Genomic DNA, 23,980 nt, shown 5'->3' with positions numbered 1-23,980 from the left:
ATACATTCGCGTAACTGTAGTTCACAAGAAAGAAGCCATAGTTTATTCACAAAAGAATATAATAAAACAAACATTACTAACATAAAATAAATGGAAAATGTTTTTCTGATCCCAAAAACTATGAAGAAAATTACTCTGTAATTTTCAGCAAAGGTGTTCTGCAAAATGGGACAGGCGGTAGAAAAAAAGTCCAAAGAATGTGAAATAGAATTTAAAATAAAAATGTATTTATTTATTCGTCCGCCAAGAAGGGTCTCCCCGCATTCAAGGAGGTCCCTTTTTATCGTATTTTGTGCTTTTATTCACTAAAATAACACGTGGCTTTCTCATCTCTGTTTAGTAGAAATAAGTTCCTTTTAATTATCTGAAACCTCTTTGTGTTAATTATATAATTAAACTTCCATCCAATCATTTAAAAAAAAATAATAATAAATAATGAAAATGTAAGAATTTGAAATTAAAAAAAAATGCAATAACGGACAAACTATGCGTTTTATTATTTTATAATTTGTATAAAAAAAATTGAAAATTAATTTTCAAAGTTTATTTGGAATGATTTTTTGATTTTTAGCTTTTTTAAACGCATTTCTTGTAGTTTTTGGAGCTTTTCCGGCTCGGAAAATATGATTTTTCCGTACGGAGCTGCCTCCTGAGCCCGGAAAACCCGTTTTTCCTGGAAAATTCGCCGTAAAACGCAAGAAAATCGCGATAAATGCGGTAACTCATCTGAGAACGGTTAACTGAAAAATTATGTTCAAATTTAAATATTCCTTGTACTAAAACTTTTCCTAAAACTTCAAGGAGGTTTTTGAGATGTCAATTGGTGTTTTTTGCAGTGTTTTGCTGAAAAATTTTCCGGCATAAAAAAATCAAAATTTCCTGTTTTTCTTCTGATTGGAAAAGTTTTTTTTAGCATGGCCCATGTTAGCAACCTGTCTATTGCCGTAATATGCTCCTCCAACATGAATCGCTCAATGGAAGCTCATGGATATCTGGCGAAAAAGCAATTCAAAGTGCGTATGCAACATAAATAAAAAATCTTGTAGGAATGAAATATTAATTGTTTTCCCCAAAGGTGAGATCCTTCGGGACAGGTGATAAAGTTAAATTACCCGGCACAGCAGCTGATAAGCCAAATGTTTATGATTTCGGTGTCCCGTATGATGATATCTACACTGATCTATGCAACAAGGATAAGCAGTACTACACACAGAATGGTCTCCTCCACATGCTGGACCGAAATAGAAGGATAAAAACAGCCGCTGAGAAGTTCCAGCTTTGCAATGAACACTTCGACATAATTGTTACAGCAGAGGAGCGAGTCTACGATCAGGTTATAGAATTTATGGAATCCCGGATGCCCATCCACAACCAACCAGTACATGTAATAAACATCGACATTCAGGATAATCACGAAGATGCCACCATTGGGGCTTTCCTCATTTGTGATATGGTCACGCAGATGGCTCAAAGTGAGGACCTGGACAATGAGGTGGATGAGATTCTTCATGATTTTGAAATGAAGGTCGGCCGGCCCGTTTTGCATTGCGTGTTGTTCTATTGAATGATTTTGTCAAAAATTTTATATAGCAGATTACATAAATTTCATTATAGGAAACAACTATTAATTAAATAAAAAAAATCATTAATCAGGAAATTATAATAAATTATTAAGAGAAATTGTAAAAAAAAATGTTTTTGTTGATTTCTTTCCTACCTGCGTGACATTTCCAGTGCTCCTAAGAGTTTCATCAGGTCCTCAAATCATTTGGATTATTAAAAAAAAAACATTTTTTTTTTATCATTTCAATCCTTTTAATCAGAGCCTGAGATTTTTATGTATTTCCTTCTTTACAATCTTCCTTCTACACATAAATTAAATTCATTCACAAGCTACAATCTCAGGCACGAGTGAGAGCTATATTTCCGGCAAAAACTTAAGCTTTTCGCTATTCTTTGTTCTCAATTTACTTTTTATTATTATTTTTAACTTTAAGGTAGGTACTACTAAATTTAAAGGCGATTTTCTTTTACATAAGTCGCCTTTTTTTTAGTATCTGCGTGTATGTTTCATGATTAATTAAAGCTAGATAAAATAGTTTTAACTTAATTTTATATATAATTTGTTTTTTTTTTCAATATAATATTTTTATGTATAATAATGTAATAGGTGGAACGGCGAAACACGTGTTTTTTTTCTCTGTACTCTATGTACATTATTTAGTAGGTAGATAAAACATATATAATATTGGATAAAATATGATTTAAAGAGAAAAAAAAAAGATTCCAAAAAATGGTTTTTCAAACACACAAGACAAACATTGCTGAATATATTTAAAAAAAAAACTTTGAGGGGAAAACTAAAAAAGGATGAGGGGTGAAGATTTTATGGGAGAGATAATCAGTCTCCGTTGAAGGAATTATTAATTTCGATACGTCACGATGTAGCGAAGAATTCCTGCAACCTCTGTACGGTGCCCTTATCGAGAGCGCAAAGATCAAAGTCAAAAGTTTTACTTGTGATCTCATATTGACCCGTTGCCGCAATCATCTCCACCACTTGCTGCAATTCATTGTTATCCTGCAGCGTCATGATCTTCTGCTGCAGATTCTTCAGCTCTGACATGTAGTCCGTGGATAGAGGTGGATTCCCCGCGCTGATGGCATTCCCATTCCCGGCAGCATTCTCTCCCGTCCTGTAGGATGATTTGTCATTGCCGGGTGTGGTGTTGGTGAGGAAATTAGCTGGTCCTGTGTCACCATTCTTGTACAGGTCATCCGTATTGCGCTTCGGGATCTTATTTGGTGGGTCCATCTTACTTATGCCCGAACTCTCCTTACTCCCGCCCGTCCAGCCACTCTCATTTGCATACTCCCTACTGCGTTTCTTCTTCTTCTCCGCGCTGGATTTTTTATCGCGACTCTTCTTCCCACCCTTCGCTTCAGCCGCCCCTTTGGCTGGTGGTGGGGGAGGTGGAGGCGCTTCCGGGAGAGCACTGGCGATTGGATTATCATTTCCCACAGCGGCAACGTCTGTTTTATCCGACATTGCACTATCAAGGTCCGAATCACTCGATAGGCCCTCACCGAGCTCATTGTACAGCTTATCAAGGGATGTTGTGGCCTTCCTTCCGCTGCTGCTGTCCTGAGGTACAAAGCCCGCATTACTCTTCCCCGTGTCCAGGGCACTCTTAGAAACCGTTTTAGTTGGCGTTGAATTCATATCATCTCGCGATCGCGACCCTGAGTTGCCACTTTTATCCTTCTTCTTCTCCTTCACACTCCCACTCTTATCCTTCTTTTTGTGCTTGTGCTTCCTCTCACTCTCCCCCCGCTCGTGCTTCTCCGAACGCTTCTCCGGAGCTTGAGTTTTCATTGTTGCCGTTTCCATTGAAGCACCTTCCACGGGTGTTCTTGCTGTGTCCTTCCCTTTCTCTACAAGTGCACTGTGATCCTTTGGTCCCTGACTCACATCCCTCCCCTTGACTACGTCCTTCCGCTCCGCACTAGTACTCTTTGATGCTGCTTTTTCAGAACCAGCTCTCTGATCTTTCTTCAACTCCTTCCGTTCCTTATCTTTCTCGTGATTCTTCTCCTTTTTCTCCTTCTTTATCTTCTTGCTGCTATTTGTCTTCTCACTCCCCGTTGCAACGGATACTTGGAGTTTCTCATCTGTCTTCGTACCTGAGCTATTCCTGCTGGGGCTGTTGTATCTCTTGGGGCTCCTCGCGGGGCTGGGAGGCCTCTTCACGGATTTCTCCTTACTCTTGTCTCGATCCTTTGAGTAACTCCGATCCTTCTTCTTCTCCTCGCGCCTTTCACTTTTCTCCTCAGCCTTCCGGGCATCCTTTCCGCCTTCACTCAACTTTTCCCGATACGGACTATTATGCTTGCTATGCCGGGACTTGGACTCCTTATCCTGCTTCTCCTTATCCCCACTTGACTTGGTACTCTGACTACCCGACTGTTGGGGTTTAGTACGATTTGGGGAGGCCTTTCTTTTTGGATCCGGAGACACTTTTGTCGAAGTCTTCGTGATGGGGGTTCCAAAGAGATTCGTAAAGGGATCTTCGGGTTTCAATTTGTGTTTCTTTGACGATTCAATCATAGCGAATGAACTCATTTTCCCCTTCGCATCATCCTTGAGCTTTTCATCCAGATTATTTGTGGGGTTCATCATCAACAAACCACCACCTTTGAGGAGTTTCCGCTTAAAATCCTCTGAGGGGTTTTGAAAAATATACTTTTCCGATTGTTTCCGCTGAATTGTTGGGCCAGTTTGTTGCAAATCAAGATCGTAGGAGAAGCTGATCTTCTTTGGTTCTTCGCGATTCTTCACGTAGATGTCGATTGTCAGGACAAAACCCGCATAACCAGATTCCTTAATTGAATATGGTGCTTCCTTGACAACTGAAAAAGACGAAATAAAACGGATTATTAGCTTTTAGTTTTGATTTTTTGTCTTGAAAATAAATTTTGTATTTTACCTCTTTTTGGCTTTGGAAATGATTCGTGAAGATTAAACACCACCTTGTCCACAAAGTGACTGATGTCGTGATTCTCGCATCCTCGTACATACAGCTCCCAATCGTGCGTGAAACCCTCAGGAGTGGGCTTTGCCTTTAGGGTTGAATCGTGCCCGATCTCGAAGAAAACTTTCACTGACATTGTTCCGTTTATTCCTACAAAGTTTATAAAATTATTTATTACAAACTTTATTTCTTTTTTTTTTTTAATATTGTTGGGGAGCATAAAATCAATGCTTACAGTATGAGGCACAAAGTTAAACTAAAACAGTTTTCAATATTTTAAAACAAGTTTCCCTAAAAATTATTTAAACTAATCCCTAAATAATTGATAAATAATTAAAAGCTTGTTTTGGATTAATCGTCGCATCAAACTGAAACTACGTAAACTACCTCAGAGTTTACTTAGCGCTCAGCATAGTTTATCAGCGAGCAGGCGATTTATGATGTGTTTTGAAAAGAGAATTTTCCTTCATTTATTTCGAATGAAAAATTAGCAAAACTCTAAACTTTCTCTAAGAAGAACATTGAGAACAAGAAATTAGGTGAATTAAAATAGTATTTCGGGTGTTTTGGGGACTTACAATTTAATGTTGTCTCTTTTGGGGAAGAGCTGTAAAATGTCATTTCATATGGAAAAGGCTTCTTCGCCATGCATTGATCGACTTTTGTTGCAATTCTTCAACGGCTAAATGTTAATAATTTCCCGAATGTTTTGTTTTTTCACTTCACAAATCAATAAACAACAAAACATACATTTTCGCAAAATGCTACATTTTTTAGAAAATTTTTTCCACAAGTCCACTTTGACAGCCCAAAAAAATATATGTATGTATGTTGCTTCAGGTGCTTTAGTGGAAAAAAAATTGGGAATTTCTTACGACATTCTCAGGACATATCGATTGAATCCACTGTGGTTTATGAAAGTTTACAAGTAGTTTTTCATAACAAACACTTAAAATTTTACTTGTAAAAAGATGAATTAAATTAAATTCATTAAAAACATTAATTGAATGCCATTTTGATTATTTTGATAATTTATTTTCTCATCAGAAAAAAAAAAGATTTCGGAAATCGTGGAAATCAGTGGGACAAAAGGACACGTCTAAGGATATTCCATACCTTTGACATCCAACGTACTTTATATGGGCGTGACTTCCCATATTACAAAACAAAATGTTGACGACTATTGATATCGAGTGATATTTAATACTTTTGGACGAATTAAATGGTTTTTTATTGTTAATTACTCCATAAATTTGGCACAATTTTACATGTTTTACTTATGGTGACTTACAAATTTTCCGTGTGCAAAAATAACAATAAATGAGAGTGTTTTTTACGTGTGAATTCGCCTCAAAGACCACGCCTAACCTCAATTTTAATTTATTTATCAATTTTCCAAATTGAAGAAAATTCCATTTTTTCGGCCTGCTGGGAAATTCATGGCGATTTAAAAGTTGAAAAAAGAAAATTTGTGAAAATGAATGAATCTTCTCCGCAATTTATGGTCTTTCAGGCACTTCAGTGTGCCTGTAGCCAAAATTCTGAGCTGTTAAAACCAGCCGAGCAGAAACTTATTGAATGGGAGGTTGAGCCGGGTTTCTACAGTATTTTACTGCGAATCTGTACTGACCACACTGTGGATGCGACTGTTCGCTGGATGGCGGCAGTTTGCTTTAAAAACGGCGTAAATAAGTACTGGCGGAAGAATGCACCAAAGTATGTTTTTCAAGTGGCTAAAATGGGGGACTAAGAACGCAGTTAAGAACTTTTATCTTTGATCTGTTTCTTGCAGTGAAATCAAAGGAGAGGAAAAGGAGTCCATCAAGGCAGTTCTTATCACTTCATTGAATGAACCAGTACCGCAGGTTGCCGTCCAACTTGCTGTTATCATTTCAAAGATAGCCAGGTAAGATTCTATTGATTTTCCCTTTGCTTATATATTTTCATTCAATAAAATACTTAATTGTACAGACTTGATTGCCCGCGTGATTGGCCGGAACTTATTCCTACGCTACTGGAGACTGTGAGGAGTGATAATCAACTGCAGCAGCATCGTGCACTTCTTGTCCTACAGCATGTTATTAAGACACTCTCATCAAAGCGATTACCGACTGATCGACGTATATTCGAAGAACTCACTGACAATGTTTACAGCTTCATACTGAATCTGTGGGATAGCTTTATTACGCTCTTCTTCCAAAGTATACACGACCAAAATACAGCACTAGACGTGAGTGTTTCGTACATTGAGAAGGCCCTGCTTGCACTGAAAATACTACGAAAGTTAACCATCTATGGCATTAGTAAGCCCCACAAATCGGAACCATGCATGCTGTTCATAAAGGCAATTTTCCAGCGACTTAAAGAATCCCTGGAATGTCGAATGCGACTGAAAGTTCAACCGCGAATGCGAAATCTGCAGGAGCTGACGGAAAAATTCATTTTGAAGCAAATGAAGATTCTCAATGAATTCCTGGAGCAACATCCCGTCTCTGCGATTGATTTCATCCAAACAATTCTCGAGTTTTCCTTCAACTATGTCTTCAATGAGGGTACCAATATGATTTTCGAAGGGAACACCGTTCAATTTACCAATTTTGCAATTCACTGCATTAATCTTATGAAGAGAATACTTTCCAATAATACGTACAGCATGTCCGGGAAGATATCCGGCTCTGTGGACTTTTCACAGGCGACAAAGGCAAAAATGGAATTTTTTACACCAGAACGAATTAATTATATTTGCGAAAAAATCATCATGCACTACTTTATACTCACACAGAGTGAGTTGGATGCATGGGATGAAGATCCCGAGTCGTATGCATCGGATGAGGGTGGAGATTCGTGGAAGTATGAACTCAAGCCGTGCACGGAATCATTCTTTCTCACACTTTTCAATCAATTTCGGGAAAATGTTATTCCGGAGGTGGTGCGATACATCCAGAAGGCTCAAATGACTATTTTAACGGAGAATTCAGACTTGAAGGATATCCTCTTGAAGGATGCCATTTACAATGCTGCTGGTCTTGGTGCCTTTAATCTCTTCGATGAGGTGGATTTCGATCAATGGTTCACCTCACAGCTGCTCGATGAGCTGAAAATTAAGAATAATAACTTCAGAATCATACGGAAACGTGCAATTTGGCTCATTGGGCAGCTGACGGGAGTTAAATTCTCCCAAGCACTGAGACCCCAAGTCTATGCAGCCTGTTTGGAGTTGCTGAAACCCGAGGAGGATATGTATATTCGTTTGACTGCCGCAAAAACCCTCATGACGACAATGGATGACTTTGAATTTAATCCAGATGCCTTCCTGCCGTTTCTCGAACCTGCATTTTACTACTTGTTCTCACTCCTCAAGGAAGCACAAGAGTGTGAGACAAAGGTGAGATTTGCAAAGTCAAGGAATGCCGCTAAAATTATATTTTTATAACTTTTTTTTATTTTTCATTTGTATAGATGAATGTGCTCAACATAATGTCATTCATCGTGGATAAAATGAGTAACAATATTTACTCACAAATTGACAATTTAATTGAGTACTTGCCCCTTCTTTGGGATGAAAGTGTAAACCACAATATGCTGCGCTGTGCCATAATTTCAATTCTGGTAAGTTGAGAATTTTATTCTTACTTATGCTAATCTAATCAGAAGGATGTGCGTTTTAAAAACTAATTTTCCTCTCATTTTTAATGTTTATTTTGTTTTCTAACATTTACAATTTTTTTTAACGTAAAACGTTTTATTTCCAACGTGAGAAACTTTTTATTTAATATGAAATGAGTTTTTTCTTTAGTGACGTTTCTTTTTCTAACGTTTGACGTCTTTTCCAACGTGTGATGTTTTTTTTTTCTAACATGTAATGCTTCTTTTCTAACGTCTGAAGATTATTTTCGAATTTTTAAGTTTCTTTTCCAACGTTTTAACGTTTCCTTTTCTAACGTCTGATGATTCTTTTCTTTCGTTTAATGCTTCTTGTTTTGAGACGTTTAAAATTGTTTTCTGACTCTTAATGTCTTTTTTTTCTATTTCTAACAAATGATTTATTTTTCTAACGTTTGACGTTTTCTTTCTAATAAATTATCCATTTTTTTTAAAAGATATTTAGACCCAAATAAACCTTAATTAAAATAAATTTCTCATAATTTCTTTTCTTTAGCTGCAAATTGTAAAAGCCCTTTACGATATCCCCCCTAAATTGGCACCCTTCCTCTATCCTGTCATCTCAATCAGCACCAACATGGATGAGCCATCGCATGTTTATCTTCTGGAGGAAGGTCTAGAATTATGGTTGAGTGTGATTGAGAATAGTAATACAATGACATCGGAACTGCTGCAATTATGTGATAATGTTCTTCCTATTGTTGGTGAGTAAGAAAATTTAAGAAAATTTTTAAGATTTTTTTAAGAAAATTAATTAAATGTTTTTCATTTCATTAAAAAAATAATTTTAATTGCAGAAAATTCATCAGAGAACCTGAGAACTGTGCTCTACATTATTCAATCATACATCTTGTTGAGCCCTCAAATATATCTTGAGCACCATGGAAAGAATGTTGTGTCAACGTGTTCCTACCTCTTGAGTGATATACGACCAGAGGGAATTTGTATGATTATGAAACTCTTTGAGGCATTTTTATGTGCCAAACCGGAATTTGCAATTGAATTACTTAGGCCTGTTCTTCCGGATGTCTTCAAGTAAGTTTTTTTTTAAATCTCTCAAAGATTTTTATTTAACAAAATTTATTGCTTCTTAAGGAATGTCATGGAAAATAAAGAATATTCATTGGTGATGACGATGTACCTCTCGATATTGGCTCGAGTTTTGCTTATCAATCAAGCAGTCTTCAGTGAGATAATTCAGGGACTTCAGCAACCACACGCTTTTGCGGATATCCTGGATGTGTGGATAGCAAAATTACCTCTTGTGGCACAAGCTGATAAAAGGAAATTACTCAGTTTGGCTCTCACGAGTCTTGTTACCGTTCAAAATGACGTAATTTTCGAGAGATTTGGGTATATAATCCTGAAAATATGCGAAACTCTTAATGATATAATGAAGGATGATGATAATACTGGATTTCTCACAGAGTACGTATCCTTCCCCGCTTTTTTAACATTTCTTCTTTAATTAATTAATTAATTAAATATTAATTTACTTTGTAGCTCACTTGTATTTTCGGAGACTATGGATTTTGATAATAACAGCGAAATGTGGCCTCTATCGACGTATGTGGAGTTTGAATATAAAACACACCACTACGAGAGATGTCGTCAATTGGCAATGGAAGATCCCGTTCATAAAATTGTCCTCAAAGATTTCCTTCAATCGCAAGTAAGATTTTTTTTTCTTCTCTTTAATACTTTGCAGAAAAATTAATTAATTGGATAATTTTATTTCCAGTTATTCACTCTAAGGACTCAAATTGGTGATGAAAGATATAGGAATTTAATGATGAGCATTGATCCGAGCGTTCTCTCAAATTTAGCGGATTTTATTAACATTGAAATTACTACTAATCAGACAATTTCGTAACTATTTAACCAAACCATCTATAGAGCGAAAGGCCATAAAAATACATAGAAGAAAAAACCCATAATAACATAAATACTGGACACATCAGAAGAAAATGCTTAAATTATTATTTAAGCACTGCTTTTTGAAAAGAGAAAAAAAATTAAAGTAAATTGATATGTAATTGCTTGCTAAAAATACAAATTCAATCATGATTAAAATTATTGTATGTACCTACCTAAAAATGTGTTTTATTGGGTGAATTTAGCTCGATGGCAGAGTTTTAGATATTTTAGAAAATGCAAACAGTTACGTCACTTTAAAAACACTGATGAAACATCAGCGCGAATGTTTCATTAACGTCATTATTTGCATTTTTAGCTCTTCTTCAGCGGAAAGTTTCTTTTTCAGAATTAAAACAACTTCGTTTTCTCAAAACTTTTCTCTAATTTTTAAGACTTAAGTCCCGGTTTAAGTCTAAAGTCTGTCAACTCTATAATGCGCTAGATATTAAGGTGTTCATGATTCACCCCAGAAGAAAGATATCGAGCCTTAATTTTGGACACTTTAATTCAAAAACAGATTGTGAGTGTTTTCGTTTTTTGTGTGCAAAAAGCATGGATTCTGAAATTTTGCAATTCACCCCTTTTGCATCCTTTGTGCATCCTTCCTTTTGGCACAAGCTATCAGAAAATAAATTAAATGTTGACAAACTCTGTGATTCTGCCAAGAAAATCTACGGATTCTACAGCAACATCGATGCTAGCAATTGCCTTTTGGAAGTCGAATATACAGCCTTCAATCAGTACTAATTAATTTCTTTGCCTTTAATTAATTCCAAATTAATTATCCTTTTCGTCCTTGTCACAGGGTGTTTGAGCCACCAAAGAATTGCTTCAACGCCTACGGAGTGCTCCACAATAAGAACACAATCGAGGACTTCAAGAATGTGGATAAAAACAGAATTCTCCAGGAGGAAGGGAATCAAATTAGACTTCTTGTTGACAGTGGACAATGCCTAAGGGATCCGAGTCTTCTTGCCAACTTCCTAATCCTCTCGTATGCTGATTTGAAGAAATACAAATTTTACTATTGGTTCGCTTTCCCAGCTCCTGCTGAAGCTAATTTATTCACAAGCAAACCAGCTACAAAGATTTCTGATACATTCAGTGGGGATCAAATTAAGGAGATCCAGGAGAAATATCTCGACATTGAAGATACAAAGTTTAGATCATTTTTTATCCTTGAAGTCCTTACAAATGGCTTCAAAACTCACCAGCTCTCAGATTTAATTAGCACGAGTGACAAAGAGAAAAATCTCAAGGGAATTGATGTGCAGAAGATTTACTTTGCGTTCTCAGATCCCTCTGAAAATCCCAATCCAGGATGGCAGTTGAGGATTTTTGCAGCAGTTCTTTCGCACTTTTGGTGAGTTGAAGGATTTTTGTAAATTGTTTTTATCTAATCTTGATCTTATTTTAATTTTTCCCTAAAGTCCAATTCTATGCGGGAGTGTGATCAATTTTCTCGCTATCAGATTGAAGCGTCAAATGACCATTGATGAGTCGATTGTGTACGTGGCCAGAATGTCGGAAAAGCCGATTGATTTCAGCAATGAGATCAAGTGGATTGGCTGGGAGCCAAATGATCATGGAAAGTACGTTCCACGGATTGCATCAATGGCCAATTCAATGGACCCAGAGAAGCTGGCAGAAACATCTGTTAATCTCAATTTAAAACTAATGCGTTGGCGGCTTGTTCCTGAACTCAATTTGAGTGCAATTTCCGACACAAAGTGTCTCCTTTTGGGTGCTGGAACACTGGGATGTTCCGTTGCGAGGAATCTCCTTGCATGGGGCGTCAATTGTATCACCCTCGTTGACAATGGGAATGTATCTTATTCCAATCCTGTACGACAGAACCTCTTTAAGCACGAAGATGCAGAATTTGCACGACCAAAAGCTTCAACAGCTGCAAAACGTCTCTTGGAAATTTATCCAGCTCTTGTGAGTTCTTTAAAGATCCTTTTGATGAACTTTTTAATTTAATTTTTCATTGATAATTCGTTAGAACACTAAAGGAATAACGCTGCACATTCCAATGCCAGGACATCCCATTTCTGATACAACGAAAGGAAACACCGTGAAAGATATTGAAACCCTTGAAAAACTAATACTGGAGCACGATGTAATTTACCTCCTAATGGATTCAAGGGAAAGTCGATGGCTTCCAACAGTTCTGGGTGCTTTCCATGGCAAAGTAATTGAAGAAATAATTATTTTTTAATTGAAATTCTTTATTTTATGTACAAATATATTAATTTTTTTTCTTAGATTGTTCTCAATGCTGCCCTAGGGTTCGATAGCTACCTCGTAATGCGGCATGGAACAAGGAAAAGCCCCCAGGAGGCAATTGATTATGAGAAATACAAAAGAAAGGGATTAAAATGCATTCCAGGAGACCTCTTGGGTTGCTACTTTTGCAATGATGTCACAGCTCCGGGAAATGTAAGTCAAAAGCAAACATTCTAACTAACTAACTGTTCATTGATTAACAAAAAAAGAGGTTTTCACATGATAATAACGTCTGGCCGGGAATATTCCTCAAATCCACTACAATCCAAAATACCCATATTCATGTGATCTACACTCGTAATCTCCAGTTGTAGGCCATTCCCCACGCTTACTTTGAAGCCATTCAATCTGTCCAGAAGGTTGGATGATCGATATGAAAATTTCCCAAAGTAATTTCCATTTACGGCAAATCTGAAAAGAATTATAAATAATTTAACTTTGTATTTGTTTGTGTAAAATTCTTCTTATCAGTGCATTCGTACCTGAATTCACTTGGAGTGAATCCAATTGCCAATTTAAATTGCTGATCAATTACAAAAGGGAAATCACCGTCGCGTTCTTCAGTAGCATACCTGAAAAGAATTTTATTTGAGCTTAAAAATAATTCTGGAAAATCAATTAAATGTTTAAGAAAGAAGCAGAAGAAGAGCTTACGTTAAGTTATCATTCAAGGAATTCCTCACGACAACTCGTGCTTCAAATCGTGGATTAAAATGGAGTCCCTGCTTCTTAGTCTCCCCTTCGGTAAATCGTATAATGAAGAGCCCCTTAGGGTTCCCATAGGGGATCCCCGTGATGACTATTACGTGACCCGCGGAGAAGGGTTTGGGAACATCATTGGTGAAGGCTAATTGGGCTTCATCGAATTGCACGGGTGGGTAGGGCGATGGGAAGGCTTGTCTGTGATCCACCTGATTCACAACTTGAATGTCGTGATTTACCGTAATTGCCCGGATATCCTCTAGCGGTGTGCGGAACATGTAGGTGCAGTAACGACATCCATTGATGGCGATATGAAATTTCGTGTCTCCCACGAGAATATAAACTTTGAAACTTTCACCTAAAAAGGAATTTTATCATATTCAATCGGAACTTAAAAGATTAGGCAATTATTCACCTGCAAGTAGAGGATTTGGAACAGTGTATGTATCCAAGTTATCTTCACGCTCTTCCACACCCCATGATCCATCTTCATGTGAGGTATTCCTCACGATAATATCCTCATGGAAACGAACTGATATTGTGAGCGGAATTGGAGCTCCTTCACCTTTCCCGGATGTTAAATTAATATCCACCCTATTGCAGTAGAGGAAAGAAAAACTCTTATCAGCATCATTATCAGCCGCATGAAAATGACGTGTTCTTCAGGGAAAATTTCACATTTATACCTGGATGCTCCATCGAGAGTTTTTCCACCAATTGCAAAAATATGCCCAGGCTCCACTGTGCAGAAAATATTTCCAGCAAAATGGGTCAGCATTTTAGATTATTAATTTATTCTGTCTTTTCACTTTGACAAAATTCCAATAACTGATTGGGGATGGAAGACTACAAATTTTCACATCGACTTGTATGCTTTGTGTACGTCATTAATCCAAATTTGTAGAGACACCGCTGATATGTTATCTTATCGGTGCGATGAGCGTATAAAAAAAAACAAGAGAGATAAAATTAAAAGGTGAAGTTTATGTATTAATCAGGGAATAATTATTTAATTTATTAATTATTAAAATTAGGCATTGAGTTTATGAATTAAGCGATGCGTAACAAAGTTCAAAATCTTTTGCTTGATGAAGATTCTCAAATATTTGTCTTATTATATATCTTTGTTTTATTTTTCATCAAGTTTAGTTGAAATGAATTTTAGTCAAAAAAAAGCAAAAACTATGGCCAAGAATTTTGAAATTCTCGTTTACAGTCTGTTACTAAAAATTCTTCGTTAGATTTTCTCAGCCTGATTTTAAACACAGCAAGAAAATAATCTGGAATTTCTCTCACAAAATAATAGCTAGAAATATTTTGAAATTAAATGCCTTAAAAAATCCTCAAATTCTTTAATTTTCAGTCCATGCGTGATCGAACTCTTGATCAGCAGTGCACCGTAACACGACCAGCAGTTAGCAACATTGCAGGATCACTTGTTGTTGAGCTAATGACAACCCTCCTTCAGCATGAATTGCGTGAATTTGCTCCTGCATTCGTTAGTGCAGCGTCTGCAAAGAATGCCGAAGATTCTGACCCAATACCTGAAGGAATTCTCGGTATCTTACCACACTCAATCCGCGGTGTAATATCGTCCTTTGAACAAATTTTACCTGCCACTGAAAAGTTTTCAAACTGCATTGCATGCTCACAAGTAAGTTGACTTTGCGCCAAATACTTTATAACTCTTTATTTAATTAATTTCTTTTACTTTGTAGAAAATCCTTGAGGAGTATTCAAAGAGGAAGATTGATTTTATTCTGGATGCTCTGAACTCATCGAAATATTTGGAGGATATTACAGGAATTACAGAGATGATGAAGGAGAGCCATGAAGATATTATTGAATGCTTAGATTCAGATTTGGAGCTTTCTGAATAAATTTAATTAATATTGTATTTAGGGGAATTTGGCTATTCTGCAAGGAAATAAAAATATTATCTTTTTTTAAAGACAAGTATTGTAAGAAAAAGTTTTATAACGATTAATTTCCAATACATTTTTGTGCTTAGTTTTTATGCTACTTATATAAAATTAACTAGATTTTTTCATGTTTTCCCAAATAAAATGGATTAAAATTTAAAAATAATATAATTTTATTTTAATTCTCTGGGAAGATCAACTAATAAATTCAGACGAGGTTACAAGAAACGCTCAAAATTTCATATTTCCCAATGAGATTGAGCAAAATAACCTTAGGAATAGTTTTAGAGCGGAAAATTTCCTTTAAGAATGTCTCACATCATTTTGCTCTATCTAGTTGGGAATATGTTAATTTTAAGTATTTTTTCTTATTTCTTTTATTAGCTCTATTAACTGCACACTCCCAATTTTTAATGAAACGTCGACTTTGTAAGCAAATGCTTCAATTTCGTCTGATTTTCCATTTACGCCAATAGATGATTCAGATGACGATTAATACCGTCAACTGGGGTGAGAAGATAAAATTAATTCAAATAGGATATCCAAAATTTCTCTCTAAATTGCCTAAATTCTAGAATTGAAGCAAAATTGAATAAACAGAATTTTCAGAATTCTATTTTCTCTCTAATTTCTCAAAAACCTCGATTAAATAAAAAATATTGTAATTTTTCCAAATGACAGATGTTCCCCATTCACCCCACTTGACGCTATATCAATGAAAATAAAATCATATGATTTTGAGAGAATTGAGTTTACTTTAAATTAATCATAAAAAGGTTAGTAAAACTCATTTTATTCAGCATAAGAAAACATAAAACAATCATTAAAATCATTTAATATTTCAGCCACAATGGAATCCAAAAAAGACATTTGTGAATTAATGGATAAATTAACAATTGAAATCCTGGATTTGATGGAGGACGAAGTAAAATTGAAGATTGACATTGAAAAGAATTCCAATAGCGGAAATCTCCTTATTGCCAAGGCGAGGTACATCCAAGGGCAACAGACGGTATCAGCTTCACAGCTCCCCACGGAGAATACTCCGGAATTTAAGGCCCTAATGACGGTTGGAAGTGATGGCCAGGAATCGACTGGAGATGCTGTTAATGTTGCATTGGAACAGCATAGAGTTTCCAAGGAAGATGGTTACATTGACCCAATAAAATGGTTTGGGATTCTCGTACCGCAGAGCCTCCAATTGGCCAGGACGCGTTTTGTGAAAACCATCGAATTGGTTGTCTCCTGCACAAACACCCAGCTTCAGCTCAATCACGCCCTCCGGCAACTAACCGGGCTACGACAAATGAAAGAAGTTCATTCATAATTTTTTTTATCATGTATTTTATTGTTATATATTTTCAAATATAGTACATAAAGGTGATTTTGCTGAAAAAATTCTTATTTATTTCCTACAAAGTATTTTTTTTGTGCTTTTAAAAATTTGGGAAATTCATTTTGTATAAAGACTCCTAAATATTTATACTTCCTACTACTTGTTTTATGATCAATTCAATATTAAATATAAATAAAATAAAATAAAATTATGTTTCAATTTTGAAGGGAATTACAGAAAATTAAAATAATTAAAAATTGTGAAAAATAAGAGATTATTTTTAGGGGTAATTAATTTTGCTCTTAATCCTAAGGATGTATACTATTTATGTATATTTTTATGTGATTTCTTTTCTTTTTCATTAAGCCTATCAAGACATGTTCTCTCAGTGAATTGTCATGTGTTTCAAATACATAAAACCTCCTCCATCACTACATAACTAAAATTTCTTTTCTTCTTCTCTCTTTAAATTGATAGTCTTACTACATAATTAATAATGATTTAATTCTCCATAAAAATATAGATAAAAAGGTGAAATGCGTATACGATTAATAAGGTAATTTATGTGTAATTTATTCTCAATGAATCTGTATATGTGGGGTGCGTGGGATGCCTTTGTATTTGTTTTTTCTTTATCTACTACATCTTATGTATTATGTACTTTTACTCTATGTATTACTCAAAACTTTTTTTCTTTTTGCTTTCTCTAAATTTTTTTCTTTTGACGTAAAATAAGTTATTGCTTGATGTCATTTTTTTCTTTTATAAATTATTTTTCTTTTTGTTTTACAAAATCCCCATTTTTTTACCACTTCCTCCCAGAATGTTTCCACAATTTTTGAAGGAAAGAACGAAAGAAAGAAGTTTATAAAGAGAAAATTGCAAATGGATTGAATTAATTATGGAGGAAGTGATACACTATTCATTCTTCAATGATTTTTCGCATTCGCTTCAGTGGACACTGGAATCGCTCATCGTCGTCACTTGGGCGATTGCTGTAGTTTGGTAGCCACTTTGTCATTTGCTGTTCGAAGAATTGCTCCAATTCACGACCAAAATCTATTATTTTTGTTACTAAATTTTTCTCCTAAAAAAGAAAATTTTAAAAATTAATTTTTTTGAGATTAAAATTCGATTTTTCATTATAAAAAAAATCTCACCTGATGATAAAGTAGGCTGTTTTTGAACATTAGTCTTACATCGTTGACAAATACCTGTACGTCTTTGTAATGATCTGGATTATTTAAATCTAACTTGGCTTTAATATCATCTAAGCAGATTGGGCTACAAAGGAAAAAAAAACTCTTTAATTTCAGCTCAAAAACAACAAACAAAAAACTAAAGAACTTTTAACATTACTTGCTAATCATGCTGTAGAATTCCTCATTGGCAAGCGGTTCGGGATCTCTGAAAGCTAAACTTATTTCATATTGGCAGTACATCTCGAGTACAATGCGCTGCATAATCTTCAATTCTCTCATACTGAGATCTCCAGTTCTCTTCTCTCCCGTTGAATCTAACTTTATATCGGCAAAATTGTAGCATAGCAGACACTGCCATGTCTCACTCTCATCCGGCAAGTTGCTTATTGATGGAATATGACAATTTTGGTGGAATACTTTGGGGCATTTGTCGCAACACATTAGCTCCCCACCGTCCAGACATACGGCGCACCAATCCTCATTTGGATCATCCTTCTGGCTGTTTTTGTCTGCAAATTAAACGTTAAAAATTCACATAAAATAACATTAAAAATCAGCAGATTTTGGCCAATTACGTCGTACCATCTGTTGTTGCGGAAATATCCGTTGAACTGTGAACAAGAGGTGATGTTGCCTTTGATCGTCCTTCCGGAAGGACTTGTACACCATTCGAATCTAACTTGGCAATAGTGGTCATGAGATCTTTCATTGATTCCTCACATAATTTATCAATTGAGTCTGCTGAGTCTTTTGAATTCTGCTGAAAATTGTTAAAGTTTAATTAATTCAACATTCTGTCTTTTCTGCGAATTTTTTTGTTGAAAATTATTCAAAATCTTCGAAAAAAAAAAGAGTTTTTAACCCAGATTTTGTCTGCTGAAAATTTCTTTTTTCATAAAAGTTGAACAGATTTTGTAAAATTAAGAATTTTTCAAACTTTTGAGAGAAATTTAAAGAAAAATGATAAAAAATTGATTTTTCTGGACGACATTTAAATCAAACATTGTGAAAATTTCAATAAAAAAAATTCCCGGACAAAATCAGGGTTAAAGATTAGGGTGAAAATCAAGGGGTGTTTATCTGAATAAAAATATTCGGATTATTCGAATGATTCGACAAAGAAATCAAAATATTCAGAGACGAACATTTTTTTTTTTAACCTTAAATCGGTAGAGACTGAGAAGCAAAACCCTAAAAAGTACTAAATTCTAGACGAAAAAGTAATATTCAATTTAGCACTTTATAGGCTTAAATTTAGTACATTTTCCAATTGTATTCAGTATAATTTTTCAACTAGAATTTACTATGCTTTTGGATAAAATTTAGTACTTTCAATTATTGAAATTAGTACTTTTTCGGCTTGAATTTATTACTTCGGCTAGATTTTTTTTTAAATTCAATCTTAGGAAGTAAATTCACTAATTTAAAGTACTAAATTCTAATCGAAAACATACCTACCAAATTCTAGCCAAAAATATTGAAAATTCTAACCGAAAAAGTTCTGAATTCAATAGGAAAATGTAGTAATTTGAAGGTGAAAAAGTAGGTACTAAAATTAAAGCCTAAAAAGTACTAAAAAAAATTAAATTCTTTCCGAGAAAGTAGGTAGGTACTAAATTTTAGCTGAAAATGAAAAAAATCGGATCTTCGGATATATTGTGCTTATTCGCCAAAATGGCCAAAATAGTCAAAATATTCGGCAGATAAACACCCCTTGGTGAAAAAGAATTAAAATTATCACAAAAGGAAAAAAAAATCTTTAAGCAACTTACATCACTGATACCGGTACTGGGGCTCGGTGTCTTGGGATTAGTTGATGTGACATTGGGTATAACATTGGTGGATCCAATAGTGATATTTGGAGCTGGATTCTTAACACAAGGCGGTGATTTGAGGGAAATCTTAAAGGAATCTTGGCGCAAATTGAATTGCTGCATGAATTGATTAGAAGGCCCAGCAAAGCCATTTTGGTTCTGTTGCTGCTGCTGCTGCTGCTGCTGTTGCTGCAGTGATTGCGGAATATGCCATTTGGCACCTGAATGCATTGCTAGTCGCATCTGTTGCACTTGTTGAGCCATTGTTTGATTGTATTGTTGCTGCTGCTGCTGTTGCTGTTGCTGCTGTTGTTGTTGCTGCTGCTGCTGCTGCTGCTGATTAGCATACCCAAGAGCACCCGTTTGATTCTGCAACATTGATCTATGAGCCGGAAGGGGTTGCTGCATGGCAGCTGATGAGTGTGATTGTGGCATTCGTTGGTAATTCTGGAAACGCGGCCCATTGGCTGCCATGAAATTTGCGGGACTGTTGTTCATGCCCCCACTACCGCCTGCAGTTTGATTTTGATTGTAACTCTGATGCCCAGGGGGTGGTCCACCTATGAATGGGGGACGAATCTGTGGGATACCCTGTGAGGGGCCACTTGGTTGTGATGCATTGTAATTCGGTGGGGCATTGAAGCCTCCAATGTTGTGACATGGACTCTGTCCAGTACCCTGATTATTCAGTAAGCCCCGTAAGCTTATATCCATATTCTGTGGGTGCGTTGATGAGCTAACATGGGGTTGTCCCTGGCGATTTGGCATTCCCATATTGGGGAATCTTGTTGGTCCTTCCTGTGAGAATTGCCGGCCGAGGGGCATATTGTTGAATGCCGCATTGGGTGAGGTGCTATTGTAGATTGGTGGCCCATTCTGGCTGTAAGCCCCACCGGTGGATGCGCCTGGTATCCCCGGGGGTCCCATTCCCGGACGCATCGGGGGTGCCATTGTGGGGCTCGATTGCTGACGACTCGGCACCGTTGGCGCACCCTGAGGGGCGGAATTTTGAATCATCGGCGGGTACGCCTTGCCATCCACAATGATTGTTCCCAACTGCGCAATGACCTTTTGCAATTCATTCACTTGACTCAGTTGCACTTGAATACGCACGGGTATTTCGGGATTGGGGATATCCGCTCGCTGGCATTTTACCTTCTGAAGGTGACGTGCGAGGGTTTTATTGCTAAACAACACCGCACTATCGCTCCCCTTGTCCAGGGCATTCTGCACAAAGTCAATACAGTGATCCGTGTGACCAGAGAGCAGCTGTAGGGCTTCCTTCTTCTCATTCAACACCTTCAATTTGCTATCGCAAACCTCATTGAGACGCATCACGAGCTGCTTTCCGCGCAAATTAACCGTATTTGTGATTTTTAGCACCATATTTGTGATGTCCTTTATGAGTTCCTTCTTCTTGTCCGCAATCAAACTCTGTCGATCATCAATGACCTTCATGGCGCTCGTGAGAAGGACACGCTTGTAATTTATTTCGCTGAGGAGAGAATTGAGATTATTGCGTGTCTCGGTGGCAATTTCATGAGCAAACTTGTATTTGTGATCACGATGATCGACTAGCTGGCAATCGCGACACGTGAGCTTTTCGCAGGTTTCACAGAAAAGAGAGAGCTTTTCCTGCGAGTGCACGGGGCACATGAGATTCTTACTCATTGACGTACTACTCTGATTCTCCACCGTTGCCTCATCCTTTGGCTTTATTGTGTGATCTTTTGTGATCTTAAGACGCTGATGTGCCTGAACACAGCTATCGCAAATATACTCGGAGCACTCAACGCACCACGATGTTGCATTGGCATCATCCGTGCAGCTGCTGCATTTTATAACTGCCTTTGTGTCTGCTTCGGGGTTTCCGGAATTTTGCAGCTCCTCCGCAGACATAATCTGCTCAATGAGGAATTGATTGTCAATGATGCCCTCCATTTGACTGGCCATATTGCATTCTGGGCAGTGCACTAAAGGGGGCAAGGCGCGGTCGAGTTCCGAGAACTTTGTGGTCACGCATGATGAGCACGCAACGTGCAAGCACTCCAAGAGCTTCGGATTATCATTCCCGCTCAGTGTTTGGGAGCACCAAACACACTTTGAGGGGATTGTGGAGGTACCCTTGTTGGGAATTGTATCCACCTGCAACGAAGGACAAACGCAGAATTAGAACGGAGTTTTAAATAATAAAAATCCTATTGGAGGGTGGGCCCCCTACATAAACGGCGTGACATTGATCATATCCATGGGAGTGAATGTACATTTCACATATTCACGAGAAATCTTGTGCATGAGAAAAGGCAGAAAGTTAAAGAGAAAGTAAATAACAATAAAAAGGCAATACAGTGTGTAGGCTAACGAATTGCGAAAGCCAGCGGATTATGCTCTCTTCTTAAAATGCAAAACTTTCGGAAAGGAGTTTATTCAGGCCAGTATGAAAGATGATCCTCTGTCGCAGAACAATTTTAACCCATTCCATCTTGTAGAGGATCAAAAAACATTGAAGAATCGCGAGAGAAACTCCCCAAAATCCACTGGGATCACATCGAAAAGTGCAAATAAAAATTGCAAAAAAATTCAAATATTGCGACGCCATTCGACGTTTTTTTCCCTATAAAAAATGTTTCAAAAGTTTTCTGTAGACTTGTCGCTCATTATCTGTAGAGTTTTTTTCTAGTCAAAATAAATGTTTATTATTTCGTTTTTGGAGTGATTTCTACATCTGAATCTATAAAATCTTCTGCTCCTTGGAAGTCTGTGCATCTAATGATACTCTCAAAGCACTGAGAAAACAAACTAATTGCGAGTTTATTGCTGTGAATAATTTCATGAGACTTCCGGATGTCTTGACATTGCAGCCTCCTCGAGAGCGGATGCAACAAGGAGGAGGACATGGAATTTCTGTTCACTGCCCATTGATTCAATTTCAATGTGCCGGAGCATGCTTTCGCTTCCGGAAGTCTCAATATCTCCAGCAAAACCTCATGGACATTCTGCAGAAAAGAACTCTGAGAGGCAAAATGAGAGTTGAGAATCACTTTTGTCAGCTCCAGGAAGTCATTGCTCTTGGGGAAGATGAATGGGAAGATGATGATTTTGTGGACTTGCTCAGTGTTCCAATCCGCGGAAGGAGACTTTCAGGAGGAATCCCAGAATAGCTTTGAGGGCAGTTAGTTCTGCGACTCTCAGAAATGTCTTCCGTGCTGGTCATGATTTGCTTGATGACTCCGTCGAATGTTTCCGGATACTGACTACTAAACTGATTTCTACATCTGAATCAGGTATATTGCGCTGGATGGGATTCAACTCGGTCAGATTTGCTAAAATTCTCACTGCCGAAGAGGCCCAAAAAAAAATGTAAAAAGATATGTTTTGATTTGCAAGGGGCTGGTTCTATCAACCTCCCTCAGCTTCATTTCGCTGTGGATCACCTGATTCAGATGTAGAAATCACTCCAGAAACGAAATAATAAACATTTATTTTGACTAGAAAAAAACTCCACGGAAAATGAGCGACAAGTCTACAAAAAAGTTTTCAAACATTTTTTATAGGGAAAAAACCGTCAAATGGCGTCGCAATATTTGAATTTTTTTGCAATTTTTATTTGCACTTTTCGATGTGATCCCAGTGGATTTTGGGGAGTTTCTCTCGCGATTCTTCAATGTTTTTTGATCCTTTACAAGATGGAATGGGTTAAAATTGTTCTGCGACAGAGGATCATCTTTCATACTGGCCTGAATAAACTCCTTTCTCTGATAAGAGCAATGAGGATACACACAGGGAAAGGAAGGGCTTCAAATTAGGATTTTTTTTAAAGTTAGTTTTCTTACTTGCTTCTCCACACTATCGCACAAGTTTCCGGTCTCATTATTATCGAAAAGCTCCTGTTTTATGTTGTGCGGCAGTAGGGGCAGGAAGTCATTCTTATTGATATTCTCCAGCTCTTCCAATTCCATTTTCACACTTTCCCAAACACTCCACGCACTTTCCTTTCACTCCCCAATTGGCACTTTTACGCACTTTTACACGCAAAAATGCAATTCTCTTTTGAAAAATTGGTACTAAATACTTTTTTTTCCTATGGCCCTGGAGATTTTTTGCAATGGCGGCGAACGCCAAAATTAGTGATCACTGTGGTACTTCTTCGGCCCCCTTTTTCCTCTCCCTTTACACGTGAATTCAATTGGAATTTGTTAATCACCTAGAGAAGCACCCCACGTGTATGGGGCTCCATACAAACTTCTAGGGAAAACAAATGCTTCCGAAAAATTTGTAAACATTCACTAAAATTACAAATTGGCGTTTGGGAAAGTTTCTAAAGGGTCTAACCACAATGGTCAAAATTAGCTTGCGGAAGTCACCACTGTGGGGATGTATGGAGGATGGGGGAGTTGCAAGCAGATTAGAAGGTATTTTGACAATAAGATTTGGCCCCAATGAACACTGTCATGAGCTTGAGAAAAGTACCACGAGACTTTGAATGGGAAATGAGGGCGCTGCATGTCAATGAATGGAAGAGCTGAGCACACATTAACACTTCCTATCCTGGATTAATTACACCCGAACTTTAGAAGTATTTTGAGCATAGTAAGAAATTCTA

At 36.9% G+C, this 23,980-nt stretch overlaps 7 protein-coding genes across 8 annotated transcripts; 4 read left to right on the top strand and 3 right to left on the bottom strand.

Moving 5' to 3' along the window:
- Positions 1-821: 821 nt before the first annotated feature.
- Positions 822-1,694, top strand: LOC129787645 (RNA polymerase II subunit A C-terminal domain phosphatase SSU72). Its single transcript, XM_055823374.1, has 2 exons — positions 822-1,013; positions 1,076-1,694. Exons 1-2 carry the CDS (start codon positions 915-917, stop codon positions 1,562-1,564), a joined length of 588 nt encoding a protein of 195 aa, XP_055679349.1. The 5' UTR covers positions 822-914; the 3' UTR covers positions 1,565-1,694.
- A 96-nt stretch (positions 1,695-1,790) lies between these two features.
- LOC129787536 (protein AF-9) lies at positions 1,791-5,374 on the bottom strand. Its single transcript, XM_055823237.1, has 3 exons — positions 5,111-5,374; positions 4,488-4,682; positions 1,791-4,410 (listed from the first exon to the last, which is right to left on the bottom strand). The coding sequence occupies exons 2-3, from the start codon at positions 4,666-4,668 to the stop codon at positions 2,438-2,440; spliced, it is 2,154 nt and encodes a 717-aa protein (XP_055679212.1). The 5' UTR covers positions 4,669-4,682; positions 5,111-5,374; the 3' UTR covers positions 1,791-2,437.
- Positions 5,375-5,652: 278 nt separating this feature from the next.
- Positions 5,653-10,292, top strand: LOC129787523 (importin-11). Its single transcript, XM_055823213.1, has 9 exons — positions 5,653-6,248; positions 6,325-6,438; positions 6,504-7,917; positions 7,992-8,141; positions 8,692-8,899; positions 8,993-9,230; positions 9,291-9,623; positions 9,699-9,867; positions 9,937-10,292. Exons 1-9 carry the CDS (start codon positions 6,010-6,012, stop codon positions 10,066-10,068), a joined length of 2,997 nt encoding a protein of 998 aa, XP_055679188.1. The 5' UTR covers positions 5,653-6,009; the 3' UTR covers positions 10,069-10,292.
- A 335-nt stretch (positions 10,293-10,627) lies between these two features.
- Positions 10,628-15,115, top strand: LOC129787539 (ubiquitin-like modifier-activating enzyme ATG7). The gene is made up of 7 exons (XM_055823239.1): positions 10,628-10,852; positions 10,918-11,475; positions 11,543-12,053; positions 12,118-12,306; positions 12,381-12,554; positions 14,467-14,757; positions 14,822-15,115. The coding sequence occupies exons 1-7, from the start codon at positions 10,665-10,667 to the stop codon at positions 14,981-14,983; spliced, it is 2,073 nt and encodes a 690-aa protein (XP_055679214.1). The 5' UTR covers positions 10,628-10,664; the 3' UTR covers positions 14,984-15,115.
- Positions 12,552-14,031, bottom strand: LOC129787626 (32 kDa beta-galactoside-binding lectin). The gene is made up of 5 exons (XM_055823349.1): positions 13,790-14,031; positions 13,519-13,697; positions 13,056-13,461; positions 12,884-12,973; positions 12,552-12,812 (listed from the first exon to the last, which is right to left on the bottom strand). The coding sequence occupies exons 1-5, from the start codon at positions 13,879-13,881 to the stop codon at positions 12,617-12,619; spliced, it is 963 nt and encodes a 320-aa protein (XP_055679324.1). The 5' UTR covers positions 13,882-14,031; the 3' UTR covers positions 12,552-12,616.
- A 601-nt stretch (positions 15,116-15,716) lies between the features above and the next one.
- LOC129787654 (coiled-coil domain-containing protein 115) lies at positions 15,717-16,352 on the top strand. Its single transcript, XM_055823383.1, has 2 exons — positions 15,717-15,801; positions 15,871-16,352. The coding sequence occupies exon 2, from the start codon at positions 15,876-15,878 to the stop codon at positions 16,350-16,352; it is 477 nt and encodes a 158-aa protein (XP_055679358.1). The 5' UTR covers positions 15,717-15,801; positions 15,871-15,875.
- On the bottom strand, positions 16,350-23,725 carry LOC129787518 (transcription intermediary factor 1-alpha). 2 transcript variants are annotated; one of them, XM_055823205.1, is made up of 6 exons: positions 23,211-23,725; positions 19,336-21,522; positions 18,146-18,323; positions 17,721-18,072; positions 17,522-17,645; positions 16,350-17,448 (listed from the first exon to the last, which is right to left on the bottom strand). In XM_055823205.1, the coding sequence occupies exons 1-6, from the start codon at positions 23,334-23,336 to the stop codon at positions 17,284-17,286; spliced, it is 3,132 nt and encodes a 1,043-aa protein (XP_055679180.1). In that variant the 5' UTR covers positions 23,337-23,725; the 3' UTR covers positions 16,350-17,283. The 2 variants fall into 2 exon arrangements, with proteins under 2 accessions (XP_055679180.1, XP_055679181.1); XM_055823206.1 differs by having other exon boundaries at positions 18,146-18,320; positions 23,211-23,722.
- Positions 23,726-23,980: the final 255 nt, after the last annotated feature.

Source organism: Lutzomyia longipalpis, chromosome 1 (assembly GCF_024334085.1).
Source record: "Lutzomyia longipalpis isolate SR_M1_2022 chromosome 1, ASM2433408v1".
NCBI classification, from domain to species: Eukaryota; Metazoa; Arthropoda; class Insecta; order Diptera; family Psychodidae; genus Lutzomyia; species Lutzomyia longipalpis.
Note: the sequence above shows the minus strand (reverse complement) of the source record. Positions and strands in the feature narration are given on the sequence as shown.